Source organism: Melanostigma gelatinosum (genome assembly GCF_949748355.1).
Source record: "Melanostigma gelatinosum genome assembly, chromosome: 4".
NCBI lineage: Eukaryota > Metazoa > Chordata > Actinopteri > Perciformes > Zoarcidae > Melanostigma > Melanostigma gelatinosum.
Window position 1 is genome coordinate 8,045,124 of NC_136637.1, and position 26,816 is coordinate 8,071,939.

Sequence of the window (26,816 nt, forward strand, 5' to 3'; positions counted from 1 at the left end):
CTCTTCTTTCACTATTTAGGGGTCAATAAAATGTAGCTGTAGCCATTGCAATAATGTTTTTGTTTTATACTCTTTCTTAACTTGCGTTTGAAGTTTTATTTGGTTCAGTCTAATAAAATCTGAGCTCGTAAAAGCAGCTATGCTAGAAGTCCTTTCATTTAGCGTATGAACTGACAAATGTATTAAGCACAGTTATTATTTATTTCAGGAATCATTTATTAGTTTTCTTCATTTTCTGTTTTCATCCGTTTAATTGCTTCGCGCTGCATCATTAAGCAAAAACACAAACCGGCTTTTAGAAGCTGAGGGCCAAGTACAGCCGGGTGATGTAGCCTTGCTTCTTTTCTTTCTTCTACAGCAGCCTCTTCAGTGGGAGGGAAGTGTTGTTGGGTCAGTTTACACAAAGTGACATTTTAGTGAATTGTGGAAAGTAAAACCACAGATTATGTTGCTGGCTTCTTGACTGGACTTACAAAACTCTTTGTTCTTATCTCTTCTTATCTTTAGTGATAATAGCTTGCAATTCCAACCGCCTCCTTTCACTCCTGATGGCTGTTTGTGACGGACCAAACCTTTCTGTTAATATTACTCAGCGCCTTTGAATTTAACAATCAGCACATCTGTGAGGCGAAGGCAGCGCTGGTGTTATCAATGCCTCCATTCACAAGCAAATTGTCAGATGGCATTGTTGGTTATATAACTGATTGCCTCATCATTTTACCCCTTTATTTCAAGTTAAGTATCTCTGTTGGACCAATTCAACAAATACCCACAACACGAAACATTACTATTTAATCTCGCAAATCTTTTTGTTGAGATCAGGAGACCACCATATTGATGATGCTTGGAAAAGTTGGCATTCACACCGGGTGACCTAAATCTAATGCAACGAGTCTCTACATTAGTTTTCATCACCAAGGCGGTGCATGTATGTGGCATGTACCGATTGCAGAGTGTCTCATTGTGGCTGGAGAGCAAACGGCACCGTTGGCCTCTCATTTAGACCTCATCGAGTTCACCCGGATTGCCGAATAATTGCGCAACACTTTGACTCACAATGCTTTTGTCATGTAGTCAACAGTACGTTAGGCATATAGATATGAGTAACTTATTTAGTGCGTTTGTTTTTTTACTACACTCCATAAATCTTGAATATTCCAATTACAATTTTTTTGGTAATAAATGTTTGTTAACCAACATCCACAAAGAGAGTTTGTAATGTATATGAGGTGGAAATAATTCTTAAGTATGGTTTGGCTCACTGATTATATTCTCCCTATTTCACGGCTGCACCGATGGCAGAAAATGAATAAGGACATAAATCAAAGCCCCACATTTCATCCCCATGTTGTTCCACTTTTCTCTTCTCTCTACACTTTGTCTAATAACAGGGAGTCTATAGATGCTAAATGCACCTGTGGCATAAACATTTTTATGGTATTTGGTCCTTAGCACTTTGTGCCATGTTGTACAAATGGCACCATATTGGTGAAAATACCATCCTTTTGATAGATGGCCAAAGCAAGCATTCCCCATCATCTCAAGATGTCTACAGTTGTGACCCACAACTGTAGACATCAGTTGTGGGTCATGTGGCTCTTTTGCTCAAGACCGCTAAGGACCGTAAGTTCTGAAATTTAGTCCTGTACTTAAATGCAATTTTAACGTTCTTGTACTTTACTAGCATTTCCATTTCATGTAACTTTATACTTCTAGTCCACTACATCTCAGAGGAAAATAATGTACTTTTAATTCACTCCATTTATTTGTCAGAATTAGTGACTACTTTGCAAATTCAGATTCTTAATGCTAAATATGTATCAACTCAGAAATTATAATTCATTATAAAGAAGTGTATATAGCCAAATTAGTAAGTATATGAACTAGTTAAAGTTAGCTTCACCTTTACCAGCAGCAACATTAAAGTGATGTGAATAATAAATGTGCAAGATTTCCATTGCCTGTCAACGTCTCACTAAGAGGGCCAGTCAAGCCTAAAACATATTTTAGGTTGATCATGAATCTCTGATGGGATAAAATAGACCTGTGGCAGACCGCCACAGTCTAGGTCCTGAATGGAAAAACACTGGCATAGTTTGTAAAAAGCTTCCTGCACACGTGTACCGCAGACAAACAAGTTGGGATATCAGAAATTGATTGCATCACCGTTACTCGTTAGGGACACTTTCCTCAACCTGCTGTCATTTTTCATTTGAAGAGAGCAAAAGATTCTTCGTGCTCTTTTTCTCAACTCTGTGTCGTTAAACTTCAATTCTTGACTCGCTCTTAATTTCTCTCCGTCTCTCTTCAGGACCCCTGAGCAGTGTCCCAGTGTGGTGTCTCTTTTGTCAGAGAGCTACAACCCACATGTGCGCTGTGGGGCTGCCATGGCGCTGGGTATCTGCTGCGCTGGGACAGGCAACAAGGTGAGTGCCTCCCCCATAACTTTTTATTTTTCTCTGTGGTGAACTGCTGCAAACTAAATGCAGTGTTTAAATGTAAAGTCTTACCAGGAAGCATAGGAAGTTTGCTGTCTGAACTGTTTGTGGACTTTCAATGTGAAACATGCAACTGTGTTTGACGTAACACAAATATATTAAAAGAGGGGAAAAAGGCCTGTTTCAAAATAAAGGCCTGGCGACTATGTGAGAATGGAAGTCTCATGCTCCAGCTCTCATTAAAGATGCTATATAAGAGTGAATCATATTTACCAAACCTAAATTATCCTAAAATGAGCCTACAAGACTGTCCTCTTCTTTTGAACCTCATCTGGTTCAGGACAATTTTCAAATCATGCCAGACTTTGATCAAAGACCATAATCGTAATTACTGAATATAGTGATTTAAAAAAATAAAGTAAGCAGTTACTTGGAATCTTTTGACATGAGCTTTGATTTCCATGGAATATCAGCAGCACCGAGGAGCTCATAAATTGTGGAAAGGTCTCGGTAGATTTGCTGATAAAATAGTCCAAATTGGCTCACAGTCACAAGGCACCTGTCATCGCATTTGGGTTCATTGGAGTCCGAAAAGGAGAGTGAAGAAGACAGGAGTCGAGGTGCTGCCAGTTCCTGAGTTGTCTAACTCTGTGGGCTGATCAGTCTCAGGTGGCAGAGCTGGAGCGGAGTCACGGCTCATTGCCTCCTGAGCCTTGAAGCACTAAAGTGAATGTTTTTGGACCAGATCGGGCCCGAGACATGCTGCAGCTGATCGGCTCCAAAGCACTGCTGCTTGGTTATCCCGGATTAAGACCTCTAGCACAGTGATTCTTAACCATAGGGCCGCGGCCCATGATAGGGCCGCGGCCCATGATAGGGCCGCGGCCCATGATAGGGCCGCGGCCCATGATAGGGCCGCGGCCCATGATAGGGCCGCGGCCCATGATAGGGCCGCGGCCCATGATAGGGCCGCGGCCCATGATAGGGCCGCGGCCCATGATAGGGCCGCGGCCCATGATTGGGCCGCGGCCCATGATTGGGCCGCGGCCCATGATTGGGCCGCGGCCCATGATTGGGCCGCGGCCCATGATTGGGCCGCGGCCCATGATTGGGCCGCGGCCCATGATTGGGCCGCGGCCCATGATAGGGCCGCGGCCCATGATTCAGTTTTGCAGCTGTGGGCCGCGAGGGCCGCGGGACCGCATAGGTTATCAATTGAAGACACCAGAGATATCACTGTTATCCATCAGACGCTCAGTTACAATACAGCTTCCCACCACCGGGTGGCGGTAATGCGTCAGTCAGTTGTTTAACAAGCTGCAATAAGCAGAAGAAGACACTCAGCTAGCCGCTAGCCTGTAGCGAAAGTTATGGATAAGTTATTAAAAAGAAAAAATGAAGACGACAGTGGTGCCATACCCCCCAAAAGTCTAAATGTGTGCGCAAGTACAACCCTGACTTTCTTAAGTCCGGCTTTGTGAACGGAGGCAACGAGGCAGAGCCGAGGGCTCAGTGTGTGGAATGTGAGCTAATGCTATCAAACGAAGCACTGACGCCTTCAAAAATAAAGAGACACGTAGCGACGAAACATCCAACGCTCGTGGGAAAGTCTGTTGGGCTTCTTGTTGTGTATGCAGCTTTACATACACATGATAATAAATGTCTTTGTGATCATCACATTGTATCATCTCATTTATTTAACAAGGGTTTTGCCTGTTCAACACCGGCATCCTCGATCCCCTCCCCTTCCGGTCCTACGGCTTGTTTGCGCAAATACGTCACAAAACATGTCCGTGTTTGGTATCCCAGCATGCCCAAAATCCTCATCCTTGCAAAGAAATCATCGGTTTTCTTTCATTTCTTATGGTTTCTCCACAAAAGGAGCCCACACACACTGTCCAAAGTCGCCATAACCGCTGCAAGTCGTATCTTGCAGCATTTCGACGGAAAAAGACACATTACAGACCTGACAACGTGCTAGCGGATGTTACCATGGAGCTAGTGGCTTCAGAAAACGCTAGTACTTATAGTACCAACCTTATCCTCCTCTTCCATAAGCCGTCAAACAACGTTTGCGTAACTGAGCTGTTCTCATTCTCGATCGTGCGCTCCGTCGCAGCCATTACGCACAGCAAGTCCGCTACTCACACACCATGTCTTCGACCACATATACATAGTTTTTGCAATTTGCAAAGGCTAATAATAAAAGTAAAATAATATAATATCACAATATAAAGGGAGAAACACCTTTAGTGTGTCAGAATATCATGTGGTTACCATGTGTCCATTTGGGTCTCCAAATGTCCTTTTAGAGCTCGGCCTGGATCTCTTCATGAAGAAACACTGTAGAATGGTCATACTTTGTCCAATCTTCTTCAAATTTGAGGCAGTTGTTCACTGATAGTGTAGTTACAGCCCTATACTGTCCTTTACCTGTACAGATACAGCCACCGGCAGTTATTTATACTGAAACATACTTTTTTATTTAATGTGGACAAAAATCTTAAATTTTTACTGACTCCAAAGGCCCACTGCTCTGTTTCTGTATGACCTGCAGGTTGTCTGACACTTTTGATGCATATAGTCAGAGTGGGCCCCGGGACACTTTGTACTTGAAAAGTTGGGCCCCGAGGTCAAAAAGGTTAAGAACCCCTGCTCTAGCACATTAGGTCCTTGGTGAGAATAATGATGTTGTGGCAAGAGAAGCGGGTCACTTAATAAGAGGGAGCACATTCCTTCGCCATCATTTATACACCTTGGGCTTGGGATGTTTCTTCTTTTTACTTTGTATGTCGAAGGAAAAACGTAAAAGAAAGAACTGCGCAGGAAAGCGGTTTGACCCTTTTCTGTTTGTTTTGCTACTTTTGTGCCATAATGAAAATCTTAAATACTGTTCAGCTGCTTTAGTGAGTTGGGTGGAAGCATTGTTCACCAAAAACCAACCACCATTTCAGAATACGATATGTATATATATGATACACTTTGTATAAATATGCGTGGACATTGTGTCGTGATAAAGTGTGTTCGGCACTGTTCCATTTATTTACACAAGCCTGTAGCCAGTTTGTAGCAGAACTGAATTGAATCTAATTTAAAGTTCAGCTCACTCTGAGGCGAACAGTCCACCGCTGTACGTGGATTAAGAGGATCTTAAGCAAACCACATTATGTGTCATCCCTCTCAGCTGATTGGGTCTGACAGTAAATACTCTCAATTAAACCCCTCGACAGCCTAGCGGGAACAGGATGTGGTGGACTGGCGTTGGCTTTGCGCTCCAACTTATCATCCTGGTACACTGCTGTCTCAGCCAGCTGAGCCCAGAGCACAGATGAAACATGGTTTATTTTACCTCCGCTGTCATCGTCCCAGTTTGTTTCTCTTTCCTCTGCGGAGCTGACGCCTGGTGTGGTGTGTGTGTTCCAGCCATTACTGCTCAGCTGAGGACAGAGGGGAGTTTAGAAATACAAGAAGGAAAGAGATGGTCCTCCCTGTTTTTTACATTCACAGTGATCATTGGAGGAAACTTAAAAAAGGCGGGGCCTCTCGTAACTCAGTTTTCCTGGGAAACCAGATACGGATGACACTAATTGTATTAATGTGTGTGGTCTGGTTGCCTCTGTTGATAACAGACGTTCCTTGTATTCAACTGTTGCACTGATCTGCTCAGTTGAAAATGGCAAAATATGAAATGTTTGGAGTGAAATGCATAAAACTATCATTGTCACTTAAGATGTCATTATTCCATCTTTTTTTAGGTTGTACTAAAGGAGTAGCCTTGCAAAGGCGTGCTTAAAGGTTGTAGTAGTGTCCATCATTGTTGCTTTTATTTTGCATTTTTAGCGTAGCCACCTGCTTCATAGTAGAAATCCTTTGTCCCCCTTGATGCCGTTTGTGAGCGAAACAAATATATGTGAAATCGCCTTTTTGCCATTGAAATGTGGGGAATGCACAGGACATCTATCACTACCAATTTAAACGGTACAGCAGCCATTCTGACAACATTTATCCCCAAATGATGGTTCTAAGACTCGCTGTTGGGCTGCGGGGCGCTCGGCCTTGAGACTTCAGATTTTCTGAAGTAATAAACACTTGCTCGGTCAGTGCAAAGTGGATAGTCCTACTTGCAGCAAGGTTTTTGGTCCTAATTTTCATCACAGATATAAACTAAACACAGCAGCGAGTAAGCAGTAAAGACAGAGATCAATATTATTTTACATTTCACCAAAAACTGCTGGTCCTTATCCTCATTTGAAATACATACATGGGAAATTCATTTGATTGAATCATTGTTTATTTACATCAAAGATCTACTTTGATGAGCCATTCCTTGCTTCCCAATGTGAAAGTGGCTTGCATACGGGCAGTCGATGTTAATTACAAGACCCGTAAGGGTTGTGCAGCTTGTAAATAGGCAATTACTGAACGTACACTTGATTTTAAACCAGATTACCAACTTTTCTGCTCTGCCTTTTGTCTGCACAGGAGGCAATCAATCTGCTTGAGCCGATGACTAATGACCCGGTGAATTATGTGAGACAGGGCGCCCTCATTGCCTCTGCCCTCATCATGATCCAGCAGTCCGAAGTCACCTGTCCTAAGGTAAGATCCAAAACGTTTGTGTTTTGCTAATACTTTAGCCAGCAGTCATGGCAGCCAGGATCTGCTAGACCTCGTTCATAGGTCGAGCAGACATTTACTCAGCAATAGCTGTGGTCTGGAAGAGTTCCTCCTGTTTTTAAAGAGTGAGGAGAAAGAAAAGAGGAAGACTTGACCAAAAGCAGAAAGCATCAGAGGTCCGTGTCACGGAAGGCTGGAGAGTGACTAGTCCTGGTATAACTGCACACACTCACCCTTGGAGCACCTCGTACGTTGTCATAGACAGTTAAGATTTGCCAGACACATTTTCACTCATCTGCACAGCAACGGTCCTAAAGCTCAAGGCGGTATGCAGGATTGTGCTTGAGGCAGTTTTTTATTTATTTTTTTTCAAACGGTGGAATGTCGGATGGTATTCTATCCATGACTGTTTATTTCAAAGTCCGTCTCTTTGTAATTTCTAACTTGTAGACAGAGGTATCGGGCCTCTAGTTTTAAAGTGGTAAATTGGCCCCAATTTGACTGCTAACTACACAGCACAGTGTTTACTCAAGGTTTCACCGTGGTGCTCGAGATCTGCTGTTAGTGCCGGGACTCCCACAGGTATTACACCATCATCATGGGCGTGGCCATGCTGACGTGGCTTTGGTTTGAATATTGTGCTGACAGCAGTTTGAATGTGGCTGTCGCAGGCTCTACTGCGATTTGTGAAACGTATCTTCCCCTTAATTTAAAGCGCCTCTAACAAGGAGTCACAGAATTCAACAGAGTGGCACTTAGTGGTGTAAATGAATGTCATACATGTCATGTTAAAATTCACATTTTGACAATTCTTCTGGAGTCAAAATTTGTATTTTAACAAATAAAATGTATTTGGTCATTGGTGTCACACCATCAGTTCTGTGACGTACATTAACAAGTCCCCCCCCCCCCACTATTTTAGGTTAACCAGTTCAGGCAGCTTTATGCGAAGGTGATCAACGACAAGCATGATGACGTCATGGCCAAGTTTGGAGCCATCCTGGCTCAGGGAATCCTCGATGCAGGTGAGTCTGAAAACACACGTGCACAAGACATATTTAGCTGTTCATACAGGCCGGTGGTAGGGAGGGGTCAGGTTTTTCGAACACTCATTCAATTGTAAATAATAGAATAGTTCATGTATCATCTTGTCTTGAAAACGTGGCATGTTCAGTTCCACTCCTTTCCATCGGCGCGTGGGGGCGTTTGGGTTGGTGGGCGTCCCCGTAATTTGTAACATACTGACATCGGCCGGTACCCGAAGCCCAGGTATCTGTATCGGGACTGAAATGACCGGTGCATCCTTAGTTCCAACAATCTGCTCATAATAAACCCTTAATTCATAGAGTTGGATTGGAAAATGTCCTGGCGATCTTTGAATAATGATCAAATAGTTCCCAGTGATTGTCGAGTAATACTTCTGCCTATAATGCCCATCCCTACTAATGTAGTCTGTTCAAGACACCAACTTGATCTCACCAGTAGGCGATGGATGTGACTGAGCAGGATGTGGTCCCACTTGCCTCTGTGCCCTCAACCCTCAGGGGAATTCCAAATGACCCACATTCTTAATTACACTGTAAAACAAGTGAAGTGCTCTCACCTTAATGTGGGTTTGTGGTTTGCTGTGTATGTCGTCAGTTGAGTTCCTTAAAGCTCGAGCGAACCCAAAGTGACCCTCTCTGGTTGGCCACCCGTGCACCGTGTCTCTGGAACAGATCATGCTACGGTGCATTAGCACCTGGCGCTCCTACCTCTCAGCCACATGGCCTGTTGGTCTCCCACTGGTGATTACTGTTTGTCTGATGCTCTCTGTGTTTGTATGTATGTGCGAGTGTTTGTGGACACAAGTGTGCCGCATATGTTTGTGCGTGTGCGTGTGTGAGGTCCTAGAGAGCTGCACATCATCACGTGGAGCGCTACATACTCGCGTACACACAGAGCACCCACATATTCACGTGTATACACAAACCCTCAATGCAGGCTGCAGCAGAAATCCATTTTCTAGCACGAACATAAAACCCTGTGAACCAGAAAGAAACCAGCTCTGTTTACACACCGCTGTCAAAATTCACTATCTGGTGTTTTCAACTTACACAAAGTGAAGTCTGTCAAGTATTTGCACCGTTACTTGAAAGGATAAGTGCAGTGAATGTGTATTTTTTTTTTTTTTGATGTTGTGACTCATGAATGTTTTTCATCAGCCATATAATTGCCTCTTAATTAGCTCCGCCCCTCCTGGAGCATGATTCGACGGGTTGTTTTTGTTCTGAGCAGGTTGGCCGTTGGACCTCGGTCGCATATCAAATCGGGTGCATTAATCGTAATAAAGTCAGCAGACACGCCAAGATGACCCTGCGTGAGACCGTCCAGACAAAACCACTGGTTTCATGTTTCACACAGCAGACGCACTCCCCACTCTCCCTCGGCTTGTCATGCCAAACTCTTAATTCTCAGTGTTTAACCCGTGTTTTCAGTACAGTTCAGTGTGACGCTCACAGTTTAAACACATTCATGCAAGAAACGCCACTCCTCCTGTACGAGTGTCGGATGCGCTCAAGCTTGTGTGTCGTGAATGTTTTAAGTATTCTGGTTCTTCTACGGGGTTCGCCGATTTTGAGGTGCTCGGGTAATTGTGTTTAATTTGACGGGCGGAAGCGGTTAGAGGTCAGTTTCACGATCACTGGCGATAATCACCCGGGAAACGTCACGCTCGTTTTCTCACCCCTACATGTTCGTCGAGATAGACTTTCCCTCCTTTAATTGGCTTTATTCAGGGAAAAAACACATTATCTTCCGTTTGACAAGATTTGGTTGGTTTCACCTTTCTTTTCTTTTCTTTTTTGTAAAGAGACACAGCGAGCAAGTTGCTTGTTGATTTTGTCATACAACCCCTCACGAGGATTCACTCCCATCCCCGTGCCTCCCTCACGAACTTATTGGAATGAAAATTGGCCCACTAAACGTAGAGTTGGCAAAAACAGTGGTTGGGTGGGTGAGGGAGAGGACCTGCTAGTCAAGTCCTCTCGACCTCTTAAGTTTTCAAGAGACTCTTAAGTACCCGGTTGTGGCGCAGCAAGCGGACCTCGCGGCTCATTCTGGCCAACGTTCAATCTGCGGGACTGGAGCGGTTTCAACACCAGTTCAGATGTCAAGATGAGGCCCCAGAGCTCAAAGACAGCAGATGATTTAACTGGTATTGTCTGGGAAGATCTCATTTTTAGCTGGAAGGGCTACTCCCTAGTAACCTACCTTCCTTTTTAAGGGAAAGTATTTATTTTGTTCCCTAAAGAAATGACAGATTCATCCTGGTTGCCTCCTACCGTCTCTTCCTCCCTTTGTCTTCCCTTCTGCAGTCCCTGCTTATCGTTTGTTCCACAAAGGCCACGAGAGGTCTGTTAATCTTTGGTGCTGCTCCAAGGAGCGCCCTTGACCAATGTTCCCTCTAATTTTTCATGTGTCTGGGCATACACACAAGCTCCCTGAGCACACTGAGGACCACTGTGAGCAACATCAGATGTGCACGCTGTGGCCACACACCAGTATCACACCTGTTCAAAACCTTGGATCATAGCAAGTTACATGGCTTATTAAAAGAATCAAATTACAGCAGCAATTTTCACTAGTTTACTTTTAATATAAGTGATTTGACAAACTTTAAAGGAAAAAGACAAAAATCTTGTTGTTCATGAGATGTGTAGTATGTTTTATGTGACAGTCCTGCTTGGCCATGGGAAGAGTCTTGCTTTGGCCTGTGTGAGGTCCTGTTGTGGCCTGTGTGAGGGTCCTGTTCTGGAAGAAATGATACATATACACCTTTCAGACATAACATTTTGTTCACATTAAAACATTCACATTTTGCACAATGACGTGTGCTGTAGCTTGTGTGATACAGTGTAAATTCCTGTAACTCTGTCTGTAAAATATGTAATTACTCAGTTTTTTATTATCATTTCTACTACCCATAAATTATCTAGTAGTAACATAATTTAATGATTAATATCCATAAGTAAAAAATCTTAATAAATGTCACTAGAATATGCACAAATCTGACTTAATTTTTACCTTATTTTTCACGTCTGTCCTTCTCACTTCTCCAATGGTTTTACACTTTGTCCAGGTTGATGGCTTCGTCTGCTTCTTGCTTTGACTTTATGTCGCTGCCCGTTCGTTTCGCCATGATAAGGGGTTAGCATTTGCGTCTCGTAACTCCGCCGCACTGTTGATAGCTAGCTAACCTGCACGGCGCGAATGGGCAGGGCAATAGTGTCAATGCTATGATTGGCTGCGTAGCGTAAGTGAACCGAATCGTATCATTGGCTGGACACCTGTCACTCACTGAGTTACGTTGCAAAATAGTACAGAAAACAAAATTATTATTATTATTATTATTATTGGTTTAATTGATTAGATAAGATTATATTAGATATTAATTAATACGTTTATGTTGAATTTTATTTTATGCGCTGCATAGATTTTCTTGTGCGCTGAGAATGTGCGAGCAGTGCGCGATTGCTCAAGCGCGCAGCTTAGAGGGAACATTGCCCTTGACCCCTATTCATCGCCCTCTTTTTGTTCAGCTCTTCAGACGAGCTGATACCAACCTACGTTTCTGTTTTGTCGAGTACGCACGTTCACCACGAGTAACCACACCGAGGCCAAACACAAATAATGAGCCATGTCGTTGAAAACTTTTCGGTCTCAAACTCTCTCACTCTCATTTCCACCGTCTTCCAACAACAAGTCACACTCGGTAGCAAAAAGACCAGACCGAGGGAAAGTAGTAGATCTGTCGGCTCATTTCCACAATGCTATCAGACATTTACGCTCACAATCTGAGCCGGTCGGCGATTTAAAAACGAGCACTTTATAGTGGACGTAAATCGACGATACAGAATATCCCCGAGCGATTACATTGCAGCCCGTTTAGCGGCTGTCGTATACTGGATCCATTTCCCAAACAATAGTGTCCAGATTGAGAAATGCTGAAGTAATCTATAATTATAATTAGTAGAGGCGTCTGTTATTTTAAGGCAGCTGTCAAACTTCTTACGGTGTAGAGTAATTGTTGATCTCCTTTGTAGCTCACACCTAATGATAATGAATGAAGTTTCTTCTTCTATGCAGGATGCACTAGACAATGCATTCTTTGGTTTCATTGGCTCGTCAGTTTGTCGCTGTAATATTTTGCCCGTGGGATCAACAGATCAGATAACTCTAAGTCAAAAGACGACCTCCTCGGGGTGGTGACCGCCCTGGTCGTTGCCCTCATTAACCTCCCGCTCCTTCATCGTACCGCTCCTGTGCCAAGTGGACACGGGTTAGCTTCACAATGAGCGATCAGTGTGGAGCCGTTTTAACGATTACGTTCCTGCCTCCAGCTACCTTTGCTCACAGCAATCTATACACGGGCAGGTTGTGTCGAGTGCTACTGGTGGCAGTGGTTTCACTCGCAGCTCTCTTCTGCCCAAACACAGTTTTCTACCTGCAGTTAAATTGTCCTCTACTGAACAGCATGTATTTTGACATACACATTCTATCACCAGCAGTCTGTAAATACTGTGGCAGCAACTATGTTTTTATCAGAGATAAACAATAACAATTAGCGCAAGCTGTATAACTTCTAGTATGTTCACTCTACATGTTCATCATATTCTACTTTAGTTACTTTGTATAACGTTTGTTTTTAACTGGTGAAGGACCAATGTCATGTCTGTTTGTGCCTGAAACCCTCTCCCCCTCCTCTGTCGTACAGGTGGACGTAACGTGACCATCTCTCTGCAGTCCAGGACCGGTCACACTCACATGCCGTCACTGGTCGGCCTGCTGGTCTTCACCCAGTTCTGGTTCTGGTTCCCCCTCTCCCACTTCTTGTCTTTGGCCTTCCAACCAACTGCTATAATCGGCCTCAACAAGGACCTGAAGGTACTGAAGTGGCTCCACTCACTGTGATTTGGTGTGTCACGGTGACATCGGGATCCTAAACGGGTGCCGTGAATTAAGGGATATCGCCCCATCAAGTGTCAGACACCAGAGACTCTTCCACACTTCATTGTGTTGTGCAGCCCCAGCTTTACAAGGCCCTGGAGAATACAGTTGGTGTAAAGACAGGGGGGGGACAGCAGGGTTTAACAGACTTTGTGCCAAAGGCTCGTCAGCACCTGTTTAACTACACAGCACAGACTTCACCGCTGGACGGGGAACATCCTCTTCATTTACAAGTTGTTCTCGTAAATGAAGAATATAACGATGAGAATACCTGAGAAATCTGTCTGCTCCGCGCTGCAGTGAGTTATTTGGTGTCCCTGGTCACACATCGTGAGCTCTGTTGGATCAGAGGGGCCGCTGACTCATCTACTTTCAGAACACTGTTATCACGTGAAGGCTCACACTAAACAGAAGGCAGCTGGTTCTGCTCTGGCCGGAGAACTTCCTTTATGTTTATCTAGGTAAAGCTGACGGACCGCTTTTTCATTTTTACATTAAATGACGCCTGCAGCTAATAGGTGAGGGAGGATGTTGTAGTGAGTGTTTCTTTATTTTGTCTAGAAAGATGAATTTAACTTCAAAACCTAACTAAGCCGAGCTCTTTCCAGTGACAAGTGGGTAAAACAGTTTGATTCACCACTTTTTTAGATTTAACCCAAATTACACTGGGTGGATAGTAGAATCTCTAAAATCCTTGAATCGGTGTTGAACTACGACATTTGAGGCGACACGAAGCTGCCACGTTTTAGAGGTTTTGACTCGTGTGTCTCTGACGGGCAGATCGTGGTTACGTCGTGTTAAGTTGCTAAACTTCTTTTCTCTTCCTGTTCAGATGCCCAAGGTGCAGTACCGCTCTAACTGTAAGCCCTCCACCTTCGCCTACCCACCAGCTCTGGAGGTTCCCAAAGAGAAAGAGAAGGAGAAGGTGAGAACTACGCCACGACAGATCTTTTGTTTTACTTTTTACTTTTTCTCAAATGATTACCGTAGTTGAGCAAAGCCAACCTCACTTCGTATTGATTTGTGCATCATCTTTAACCCTAACCCTTAGGGCTGGGCGATAAATCGATTTAATCGATTAATTCGAATGTGTGCTTTAAGGCGATGTGTTTTATTGAAAATCGAGAAAATCGCCCCCACCCTCCCCCCCCCGTTGGGTTCCCGTAGTTGAGTGCGCGCGCATTGTTTACAAACGAAAACAATGGCGGCCAGCAGTGAAGCTCTCGTTCTTAAGAGAGGGAAGAATGTGTCTTCGGTGGTCTGGAAATGGTTCGGGTTCGTGTCATCTGACACAGAACAAACAGCCTCAAACAGAGGCATGCCGCCGAGTGGGAGAAGCGTTGCACCCTGAGGAGGGAGCAGGACCGCGGGAGCACAAGCGACGCTGTCTTCCTGGCAAAAAATATTTAGAAAAAACATGCACTACTGTTTAATACTGTTGGTTATGTTGTGAATGCACTTGATTTTGTTTACATGCACTTATTTACTGTGCAAAATATGTTATGTTGATGTTAGATCAGATGTTGCACTTTTGAAAATGTGAATGTTAAAGGGTCACATACATTTTATTTCATGCTGTGTTTGTATCAGTGTATTCAGTTAGAAAAGCTTACTGTAAAAAGTTACATTTGCACAGTTGTTTACAATGGAAGGCTACTATTTAATGCCATTTAATGTTATGTTTAATTTAATTTTATATTTAAATGATTCAGGGAAACAAAAGAGTGACCAAATACTTTTTGTATACTACAGGCACCTTTCTACAATGTTCAGGTTTTGTTTGCACTTTATTTTTATCAACCTACGAGGGAAAATCATCACAAAATAAAATAAAAAATTGTTTTCAACAGCTTCTGTCATCTGCAAAAATTTGTGGGGGAAAAAAATCGATTTAAATCGTGAATCGGATTTTTTGTAAAAAAATCGGAGATTTTTTTTTTAAGCCATATCGCCCAGCCCTACTAACCCTCGTCACTTTCTTGCCCGTTGTATTCATTATTTCAGCATCTCGGGCCTAGTTTTCTCACTTTCACAATCGTAGATGCTCTCGGGGAACGTAATGAAAGAGCGAGCAGCGTTTATTCTGTGGTTGAGGAGTTCTGTATGTTTTAAGCCGTGTTTGCAGAAGGTCTGAGCGTCTCTGGTGTAGTCTTACACTGTGGAAACATCTCTGCTCTCTCTGTGTGCATGGCAGGTATCCACCGCTGTTCTCTCCATCACAGCCAAAGCCAAGAAGAAGGAGAAGGAAAAGAAAGAGAAGGAGGAGGAGAAGATGGAGGTGGTGAGTTGAAATGCACAGCACTCGAAAAAAACCTCTCTCTCCCCCCATTACTAAAAATCGTAATTTATTTCCTTGTTTGTTTTCACTCACTCACAGCAGCACTGCTTTAGTTTAGTTCATCAAGAGTAGAGTTGTATCTACTGTAACAGAACGATGTCATAAATGAGCCCATTTTAATGGCGGTCTGCCTAAAGTCAAACAATTTGACGATTTTAAACCCTTCCAATGTCTTTGAAGTAAAGTATTTCTTACGTTGTTGGACTCTCTGTCGAGAGACCGTGTAACATTCAGGTGTGTGCTCTGCGGTGCGTTTATACCGGCATTACTTTTACGACGGACCACATGGCAGAGCAGCCCCAGCGTGTGTCCTGGTAGTGATGTCTTTAGTTTAAGCATTACATACCACCATGTGTCTTTTCCAGACTGCAGAAAGAGGAATGACACACTTCATTGATCACCTGCTGGTATGCAGGTAAAATCCTAAATATCCAGGTACTTAACGGTGTATCTGAGGTCTCTCTTTGCTCTTTGACAAAACACGTGCACAGCTACCTTTTATATATTTAGTTCTTTCACTCGCCCACACCCAGTGTGTTCACGGAGAGACTCCGTCAGCCCGGAGCCGGTGTAGCGTTCGGGGTGATTTTCTGTGGGCGTTAGCGGCGCGTTTGATCCGCTCTGACACGCTACATCTCCGCTCCGGTGCTGAGAGACGAGCTTGGAAATGTCCGGCCTCCAAACGGCTCGGTTTTTGAAGGAGGAGGAATCCGCTCACACGGAGGTCAGACGACGGTTCACAATTCACTCGTCGTCATTTTCTCGACAGCTTTATCGAGCTGGCTTTGGTTTTGACCGTTTTTGTTTACGTTTAGCTCATTTATTTTCCCTTTTAAAAGCGTCGCTGCGGTGTCCTTACTAAATGTATCAACGCTGAAATCTGTTTTGATTGAGATGGAAATAAAATGTTCGGGAAAGTACACCGGGTATTGATGAATACATGACTCACTCTGGAAATAAATGTGTGGACATTTTTCTGTAAAATCTGACATATTACCGTATACGCAATCTATTATTGATAAAATAATCAACATATTAACGATTGTTGCCCTAAAATACTGTTATTGTTATTTTGAAATAGGTAAATTAGGAGTGTGTGTGTGTGTGTATAACATTTAATGGTTACAAGGCTAAGGATAAGATGGGAAGGCGAGAAAAGACAGCCTCAATATTTCAGAACATCTGCAGGAGAGGACGTAGTTTGGTCTTGAAATACAAAAGTTGTTCTTTCCTCGGCCCGTTCTGTCCTTCTGTGTCTTGTTAATGCGTCTCCAGTGTCGGCCTGGTATCCTTACAAATCACTGGCCATCAATAGCACGACTGAATCACAATAATGTATTACTCATAACTCCTCTGAACTATCAAATAATGTCAAATGTATACCTCAGCAATAGATTCTGATTATAGTGGGTTTAAAAGTGTCATAATTGTGGATGATGAGCAATTTTCCCCTGTGAAATATCTGAATTTATTTTATGTTTTAGGGGGGTTTTTCTACATGAAAGACAAAGTACAATATATAGTATAATATACATACCAATAGAGAGGTCAAAATAAATGTGTGAAACGCCAGAAACGATCGGGGACAAGAACAGTACAGATAAAAAACACACACACACACACACTACTAGGACATTATGAAAAACAATCCCAGTAGTCCTGATGCAGAAAATGCTGCGTCCCTTTCACAGGAGGTCCAGGAGGCAGAGAAGGAGAAAGAGAAGGAGAAGGGAGAGAAAGAGGAGAAGGAGAAAGAGAAGGAGAAGAAGAAAGAGGCGGAGCCAAACTTCCAGCTCTTGGAGAACCCGGCCAGGGTGATGCCGGCTCAGCTCAAAGTCCTCAACATGCCCGAGACCTGCCGCTACCAGCCCTTCAAACCGGTAACAACACACACCTGTCTCTCTGTCTGTCTGTCTATCTGCCTGTCTGTCTGTCTGCCTGTCTCTCTCTCTGTCTGTCTGCCTGTCTCTCTCTGTCTGTCTGTCTCTCTGTCTGTCTGGCTGGCTGGCTGTCTGCCTGCCTGTCTCCTTCTGTCTGTCTGCCTGTCTGTCTGTCTGCCTGCCTGTCTCTCTCTGTCTGTCTGCCTGTCTCTCTCTGTCTATCTGTCTGTCTGTCTGTCTCTGTCTGCCTGTCTGTCTCTCTGTCTGTCTCTCTGCCTGCCTGCCTGCCTGCCTGTCTGTCTGTCTGTCTCTCTGTCTGTCTGCCTGCCTGTCTGTCTGCCTGCCTGTCTCTGTCTGCCTGTCTGTCTGTCTCTCTCTCTGTCTGTCTCTGTCTGCCTGTCTGTCTCTCTATCTGCCTGTCTGTCTGCCTGTCTGTCTCTCTATCTGCCTGTCTGTCTGTCTGCCTGTCTCTCTCTCTGCCTGTCTGTCTGCCTGTCTCTCTCTCTGCCTGTCTGTCTGCCTGTCTCTCTCTCTCTGCCTGTCTGTCTGCCTGTCTGTCTCTCTCTCTGCCTGTCTGTCTCTCTCTCTGCCTGTCTGTCTGCATGTCTGTCTGTCTGCCTGCCTCTCTCTCTGCCTGTCTGTCTGCCTGTCTCTCTCTCTGCCTGTCTGCCTGTCTGTCTCTCTCTGTCTGTCTGTCTCTCTCTCTCTGTCTCTCTCTCTCTGTCTGTCTCTCTGTCTGTCTCTCTGTCTGTCTCTCTGTCTGTCTCTCTGCCTGTCTCTGCCTGCCTGTCTGCCTGCCTGTCTGTCTGTCTGGCATTAGAGTTGATTGAAAGCCCACCATACGGGTTGGGTGTGAAAGCACCCCGTGTCTATTACCATTATTATTATCTGGCTCCGTTTTGTTGATATGATGTCGAGACACTATTTCCAGGTACAGCTCCAACACATTTCTAAGCCAACATGAACAGTAAATGTTAGCTCGTGTATTTAGCGCTAATGTATCAAAAAAGAATAACTATGAAACCACAACATGGCGATCAAGTCAGAAATCACCAGAAGCTGCTGTGATGCAACAGTTCAACCACAGTTGAGCCAATGCATCGAAGACTTGTTTACATACTAAACAACAATTACATTATAATTAACGATGTCAAAGTGTCAGAGGATTTCTTTCCTTCTCAAAATGAATCCTTTAGATCAGGATCCAGCCTGTTGGTTGAGTCCAGAGCCTCGCACCTCTTCAGGCCTGTAAAGCGGACGACTGCGATCCTGCTGTAAACGTTGACAGTTTAAATGGCAGGAAGGCGTGCGGCCGTCCAATGAGAACTCACCGAGTCCCGTTAAAAGGAAGCACTGTCTTACAATGTACGACGGCTCGCATCAAGTGCCAAAAAAGTTGTCTTAACGTTTTGTAATGCTGCTTTCCCTTTTAAGGGTTTGTTTTTACATTCAGTTCAGGAAGTGGAGAGGTTTTACAGACTTATCTTGAAATCTGGTGAGTGTCCGGAGGTTTATTGAAACCCTAGTATGCGGATCAACATGCGGTAATGTGAAGTTTCCAGTCTTTGGGACTAGAAGAGTTTAAATAATCCTTTTGTGGACTCACTCAGTTCCATTAAAGAATCAAAGTGAAAACCCAAAACCACACGGTACTCTTATATGTGATCTTACCTTTGAGTGCATCAACCAGTGATGGCACTCGACCCATTGGCTAAATGCTGTTGGCTGATTTTTCCTCGTCTTGTCACCAGCTCCACTCAGGCGGCATCATCATCATGAGAGACACCAGTGAGGAAGAGGAGGACCTGGTGGAGCCCGTCTCGGCTCACGGCCCCAAGATTGAGGAGGAAGAGCAGGAACCAGAGGCCCCGGAGCCCTTCGAGTACATCGACGAGTAGAAATACTCTCGCAGCAAAGGTAACGCACTGAAGTTGTGTTGTGTGATAACGCGGGACGCAGGTCTGTGCTGGTGTTTCCAAGCCTGACCCAGTTTCACTCGTCGGTGCCCGAGGAACGTAAATACCCACTGGCATCTCCAAACAGCAGCTCGGAGGTTCAAACCTTCACACCGGCTGCTTCGTGTGTTTGTGTTGGACCGCCTCAGCTCGCCTCCACATGGCGCCGCTGCGTGTGATGAGACCGATGAGGTGTCGATGACCAAATTAGGGCCTCGATTGCACACTGTGGCACCTCTTAATGAGGTTCAAGCGCCGTGACGGAGTAAACACGGCAGAGATCGTTGTCAGGCTGACTTGGGGTCAGTGAAAAGCGGTCAGTGACCGAGTTTTTAGAGACGGTCACACGTTTGAAATGTGTGATTAACTGCAGCAGGCATCTCAACATGTCGGCGCAGGAAAAGGTGCAAAGTCGTACTAACATTAACTGTTGCAAACAATATTTGGATGCCAATAATGTGGCATATTTTTGAGGATGTTCGGGATGTTTGGGTGAAATTGAACCTGCATGTTTTTCCTTTCCTCAGGCATCTGAAGAAGTGCGACGTCAGCATGTTGGTCCAGCGTCTCCCCTCGTGCATCCATCTGTTCATCCACCTACTACCTGCTTCCTCTTTTACACGTTTATTTCCTGTTCCGTCTCCTCATTTGCCAGACAGGGAGTGTTTTACATCCTCAAATTGTATAATTTTCTGTCCGTACAATAAAAAAGTGATATATATTGGAGGCTGGGGACTGTGTTTATTTGAGTGGGTATGTTCACCGGGCCTGCAGCGAGGGAGTTTCTCTAATCTCAGACGTTTAGACTGGTTTACATTTTCAGCACTCAGCAGCAGCGGCTTCAGTCTGTCTGTACAGTGATCTGAGTCTACTGTATACACACTAAAGAACTCTGGGTGGTAGGGGGGGGGGGGTGCCTTGGAGGTCGAAAGTCAGGAAAACTCAACAATATGCCCATAAGTGATGATGAACAATCTATTGAGGTGTGACAGTTTCTTTAAAATGTCTCTTCTTGTTTTCAGTGACGGTTATGATCATTGATGTCTATTAAAAAAAAAAACTTGTAGTGGTTCTAAGAATATATTTCAATCATGTGGTTCGATGATTAAACAACACTTCGGTCACTTTCGATACGTTTAATTGAGTGGATCTGGCTCTGTACTATTTTCTTAAGCGCTTATTTTTGATTTGTTATTTAGGTCATTTTTTAACTTAAGGCACACTTTAAGTAAAAATAAGTTCACAAGACGACCAAATATATGAGAAAAAAGGTTAAGATAAAATAAACTGGGCTGTAAATGTTCCTCGGCTGTCGGCTGTAATAACCATGAATACACTGCCTGCCTTTATGAATCCATATGTAATGTATTCACGTCATATTGTCTCTACAGGCTTTCTAGGTTTTATTGGTGCAGTGTTGTTTCCCATCCCACATCACTTTTTCTTTTCAAAGAAATCTTTGAGTCGCTGCATCCGAGGCAAATTTAGTTAAATTTAACATACTATACTGTGACGTTTTTATGAATTTTGTTCGACGGGTTTTTTTCGACATACTATATTTTGACTTTAATCGATATATAATAACTGCTTTTTTTCATTCTATTTTAATTTCACTTTTTTATGATTTTTTTTAACATGCTATACTATATATGTTTTATATTATAGTATATTTTTCATCATGATGAAAAGTCAAAGTATAGTCGAAAGTCTTTCGACTATACTTTGACTTTCATCAATATATTATGCTCTGGCTTTTTTTAGGACATTTTTTTCCGACATCCTATCTTATTCACTTTTCATGACTTTATTTAAATGGACAATACTATGACGTTTTTGTGATTTTCTTCATTATATTGTAAAATCACTTTTTTGACATTCTAAACTTTTTTTTTCTTTCAGGTTTTTATGAATTTTTGTCAACATCCTTGAATCCCTATGACTTTTTTTCTGACTTCTCTCTGACATACTATACTAAGACTACTTTGTTTTTCAAGAAACACTATAGTATGACTTTTTGTAGTATTTTCTGACATGCCATAACTTACGATTTTTTTTATGATATACTTTACCATCCGTTTTTATTGCATATTACTGCATACTCATGAATTTTCATGCAGTTTTTCATGACATACTATATTTTGATAAGCTACATAAACATGACTTTTCTACGCAATTCTTTTTGACACTTATCCAAACATGTATTGTAAGTAATATATCGATATCATACTTTTTTTTTCTTGTGGTTTTTGGCCTTCAACCAAAGATAAAGTTGATCATTTTGAAATGGCCAGTTTCCCCAACCGAAGTGTGATTCTAGTTGGAGAATGAAGCTTCATGTGGACAAGTGGTTTGGGAAAGCTTGAGGAAATGACAACACAGGCAGTTGTTTTCTGCATGAAATGTGTTGGAATGCCGCTTATTTGATTTTTAATACGTAAGACCAGTGAAAAACATCTTAGCTTTACAGTAAGTGGTCGTCAGAGATGACTTGCAGCTCATCCACTTCCATCAATGCACATTCTGGCCAGACATTTAGTCTAATCAACTCCTCCCTTCACATTCCCAGATACTTGGTCACGGAGGACTGTTTAATAACTTTATCGACTCCACCGTCTCTCTGTGTATTTCCTCATCTCGGTTGTCTGAGACCAAATCCATCATCGTTATCACTCAGCATGTGATCCTGTGAGGTGGAGGAAGAAGCATCTGCTGTTTGACTGATGCAGAACTCCACCTCCGACTCTACACATCCTAAATATAGACGCTGTTGACTCCACAGCTGAGGGATGTAACTCTCTATTCCAGGATCACATTCCTGGAGATGCTTTAAGCCCATGTAGTCTCCACAGGAGGGGATGTTTACCGTAGTTACATTGTTCTCGCTCCCCTTGTTTCCATCCTCTTTTCCCAGCTAAGATGAGAAGAGGTCTGCTGAAGCATTCACTTCCCGTACATGCTGTTGCAGAGCGGGTGGGGTGTAGATGTATATTAATCAGTCTGTGTGGAAAACATGCCTTTACACACAGCCACGTCTCATACTTCAGACTTCTAAAACGTTTATACTCACGTTTTTTTGTGATGAAGTGGACTTCCCCCTCATACCTCTGTCGTGTAAACTAACATGTGATATGAATCAGTTATTCACCAAAGAACTGCGTAAAGCTCTGTTGTGCTCTCTCTCTCTCCTTACACCAGAACGTTTTGTTGGAGCTTTGTCTCGTCTATACTCTACTGAACATGTAACATGTAACATGTAACATGTAACATGGCAGTGCTCGATGGTTTGGTGCCCTTGGCGAAATTAGCTCAGGGCTCTGTTGTACACTTTTGGCGGTCCAAACTGAAATCTCTCAACAACTTTTGGCCTTTGTAGGGATCGAACTTGTGAACTTTTGCCTTCACATTCATAACTCAAACCTCTGAGCTTGGACTTGTTTTTTAGGAAATGTCAAAGAAGGGTTGGAGCTCCAAATTCCCGAATAAGTAGGCCTTCAACGGCGAAGCACCATAGAAGGCAAAGGGATCCCAGTCCTGCCAGCCAAGCTGTGGAGAGGAGATGGAGACGGGCAGCCAACCAGCAGCGACTAATGTCTGTCAGTAAACTGACAAACCAAACATCAAGAGGAGGAGGAGGAGGAGAAGGTTGATGGTTGGCATGAGCAGACGGAGCATGTAGTCACCGTCTGTGGATGCAGCGGTGACTGTGCCGACGAAAGGATGGAGGGTTCAGCAGGGCGGTTAAAGCAAACAAATGGACCCACCACAGAGCTCATTGGTCGGGTTAGCGAGTGTGTAGCCAGCGGGAAAGGGTTGAAAGTTGCTGAGAGCTCTTGGCTGGTAGCGAAGACCAATGAGTGATGCGCCGGTGGTCCATGATACAGCTCTGGACTGAGCAGACTGTTCTGTCTCCTCGGGATGGAAGTTCACGCTGAACAAACTGTGGTGAATTCTGGCCCCAGCGGCCTCCTGCTCGAAGGCTTCCTGAATTCTCTGACCGTGAAAAGATAGAGACCTCCTATTTTGTGTTGAAGTTCAGGAGGAAATACTGTATAATTAGTACAGTTGGTGAAAGGTGGCACCAGTAGCTATGTCTGATTGCAACAGGTACACTCAGAAGCACCCCGTCTCTCTGCCACATGCGCTGCCCGGTTCCTCAAACGCTGCCCTGACTAGTTTACCGTGTTGACGGCCCCTGTGCACCCAGAGAGGGCGACTGACGTCAAAACAGTCTGAAGAGTTACATAATGCTCTGTGTCGTCGCTAGCATCCGCTAGCAGCAGCTGGGCAGGACAAGTGACAGGTCTAAGCACCGCGTTTAAACCCTGAATAACACATCATTGATTTTCTTGAAGCCTCTGAGCTTGAATTCCACAGCTGGTGTGAGTTGTAGGGACACTTTCTGTTGGCTGTTGGCTACACGGACTCGAGGAAACTCAAAGTTTGAAGATGGGTGTTACTTTAGTGATTCTAGTTTATATTTTGTCATGTCTTGACTGAATGCATTTGATTACAAATGTCCCTCTCCACTCAAACGCGTTGGATCAATTCATCGTTATGTTTTGGTCTTTAAATGGGGTCTGTTGACGGTAAGATAGTGCCTTGCTCAAACGCTGTTCTGGGAGAATAGGGTGGTTATTTTCCTTCATGTTCCCGGCTGCTCTCAGAAAGTTATCAGGTTTTTTTGGGGGGTTCCCACTGTTCCAAATACATGGGATAAGAGGAGCACTGGCTCACTGCTCCGTCAGTCTGAAAGGAGGTTTCCATCCTCTGGGTGTCGGAACAGCTGGACACCAGACCTCCCCAGCTGGGGAAACCTGTTGGAAAGACTGACAGCTCACCATGGCGTGGAGCACTGCTCTCTGGGGAGGCTTCACTCAGAAATGAAATCTCCACAAAATGGAAAGAAAAAGAAAAGAAATAGAGGCAGCCGGCTCTGCCCATTCTGGGAACGCAGGCTGGAGACAAACTAAACAAGCACTAGTTCTGGAGAGCGAAGCGTACTTCTGCGTCCTAGTGAAGTTGGTGCATGGTACAACGCGTTACCGCACGTTGTCTAACACCTCAGCCGCCACCACCTTTTTCCCCTCCTTGTCAGCGTGTTGGAGGGATACTGTGGTATGAATAGTGTGTGCTCATAACACTGCGCCTATTCATGCCGTCTGTTCATTCATCATCAGCATTTAGAGAATACAAGCAGAACTGTTTGGATTCCCAGCACAAGGCCGCTGCAAAATATGAAACCTGAACCTTTCTGTTCGGCGTGAACACGGGCGGAGTAAATATTAGCCTTGAAGATTTGGAGGCCAAGGCTGTGCTGTTAGCAACAACACTTAAACAGAGCCGGGATGAAGTCTTTTCTCTTCAAGACTGGAGATTGAGAAAGACAAACTTTTCTCAGAGTTGGAGAAGAAAAACAAACTCTGGCTATTTCCTCACCATCACTATTCCACACTTGAGTATCTTGGTAAAAAAGCAGCGATTGGGCAGAATGAAGGAGCCGATCAGATCAGATCTGGACAGGTACTCTGCAGAAAGGTGTGCAAGTTAGTCAAGTAGACTCTAACTTTGCTTACAGTAACGATTAACATTTTTCTGTAACTGTAGAGTCAGTATACCGGAGTGAAACAAATCAAAGGTTGTCTCTTATTTCAAGAATATTCAGGCTTGTTTTTTGCATTATGAGGAAGTGAAATGATCTCATCCAACTGGCATTATCTTTTTTTATTAGTTTGATGAAAGTAAGACCTCAGTCACCACTGGCCTCAGTGACTTGTTAACATGAATGTGGTCTGTTGTTTGGTCCCTGGCAGTCTCAGCGGCATTAATGGGGCTTGGCCCCGTCAGCGTTTGTTCACATGGTGTTTTTATGGAGGGGAAACGTCTCCAGTGGCGGCCCTTCATTTCTCCACAGGCGAGCAGACCACAGACTTCCTGGAAAAGGCCCGGCGGCCGATTCACCGAGCAGAGCCTGTGAGCCGAGCACAGCGGCCGGACCAGGTGACTTTCAAATTCAGATCTCAAACAATCTGGCATTTATAGATGGTGAGATGAGTATCTTATGGAGTGCAGGCATGGTGCTACAATCCCACTGAGCAGGAGAAGTATCTCATTTTACTTAATAACATACTAATAGGAATTCAGCTTTTTTTATGATCATGTACTTATTTGCACTTCTCCCTCTTAGAATTAGCATGTACAGTATGCCATGTCTCTCCATGTGTTGATTGTATTTCTTACTACTGCACATGGTTTGAACAAAACTGACAAATATCAATATCAGATACAAAATCCAGTATAAGAGGCTATAATTCAAAAGCAGAGGTTCTGATGTGACTTCTGGATAGAAATGTGTGAAATGGTGTTTTTCCGTGCATCAACACTGCTGAGACGTCCTCTTTCTGAAAGTTTAAATGCAAATTTCGAAATGGCCACGTGGGAATAAAGTGAAAGTCTGCAGCCATCGACAGTAAATCCACAGTCATTATTTCCTGTCACTCTGCTTTCCCTTCATCCTGCTTTGTCACATCGACGGTTCGCACACAACATTTTGTGAGACGTGAGAAAAACAAAACAAAACTCGATCTCTGTTGCAGAAGCTTGTTTTGTGTGTTTAACACGAGCGTGTCCAGAAGTATTGAGATGAATTATGATCGTCTTTCATTGTTTTGAAGAAGCGATGTGTTTTCAGGAACATTAGTTTGAAGCAGACTAAACACACATGCTGGTCTGCTGTGTACACACACACACACACACACACACACACACAGACTGTAAGTCATTTGAAGTGGTGGGCACTACTGGCATGCGTGCCTCTCATTTAACTAGCAGCAGAAATAAACACGCTGTAATTATTAAAGGTGGAATGGGATTGGGGAATACATCCACAGATGTGTATCAAGATTGGCACAGGGAGAAGATCATGATGTCACCAGTGGACATTAATGAATGAAGCCTCTGTGTATTGAGAAAAAACATTCATTTCCATCCCAGTTTGGGGTTAAACACAAAGCCTTGGCTGAGTTTAACATTCAGAGCGCTGTAGTTTTAGTTTATTGTTGTGACTTACTTAACAGGTGGAGGTATTACAAATGATAAACCATAAACACAGAGAGCAGAAACATCACAAATCAAATGCTAGTAGGATTTGGGTTAGGGTGAAAATGAACTTCAGGTAAAGTCGGATAAAGTAAATACATTAAACCCAGGAGTAAACTCAGACTTACACACAGTTGCCTTTCAGGATCCTGAGCTGCAGTTTCAGGCTGCAGAGGTCGAGAATAGTTTCCTCCAAATATGAAAGATTGAACGCAGCCGTCCCCCTGCTGGGCGGATTACACTGCTAAACTTAACCCCGTGAAGGCCTGAAAAGTACAGCGGAGGAGGAAAACACAATGTGATGAAGTTGCAACAAGAAAGTAAAAAGCATCACGAACAAAAAAAAAAGAAAGTAATTTCTGATCACCTCCTGTACACGCTAAATATTCCCCAAATATTCAGTGAAACGCCTTTGTGGACAATTTCAAGCATGTGTGCATAAATAGATAAAGTCACTTACTCTTCATCTGCCTGCAGGACGCCTGCATTGAAAGACATTGTTGAA

At 43.7% G+C, this 26,816-nt stretch overlaps 1 protein-coding gene across 1 annotated transcript in view; it reads left to right on the forward strand.

Moving 5' to 3' along the window:
* The window catches only part of psmd1 (proteasome 26S subunit, non-ATPase 1), a 37,290-nt gene extending 17,350 nt beyond the window's left edge, over positions 1-19,940 (forward strand). Inside the window, exons 17-25 of the mRNA XM_079267530.1 lie at positions 2,312-2,426; positions 6,921-7,037; positions 7,978-8,080; positions 12,811-12,980; positions 13,876-13,968; positions 15,238-15,324; positions 17,073-17,261; positions 19,013-19,178; positions 19,744-19,940. Coding sequence (XP_079123656.1) covers positions 2,312-2,426; positions 6,921-7,037; positions 7,978-8,080; positions 12,811-12,980; positions 13,876-13,968; positions 15,238-15,324; positions 17,073-17,261; positions 19,013-19,159 — 1,021 coding nt within the window. The 3' untranslated portion in view covers positions 19,160-19,178; positions 19,744-19,940. The remainder of the gene's footprint in view (positions 1-2,311; positions 2,427-6,920; positions 7,038-7,977; positions 8,081-12,810; positions 12,981-13,875; positions 13,969-15,237; positions 15,325-17,072; positions 17,262-19,012; positions 19,179-19,743) is intronic.
* Positions 19,941-26,816: the final 6,876 nt, after the last annotated feature.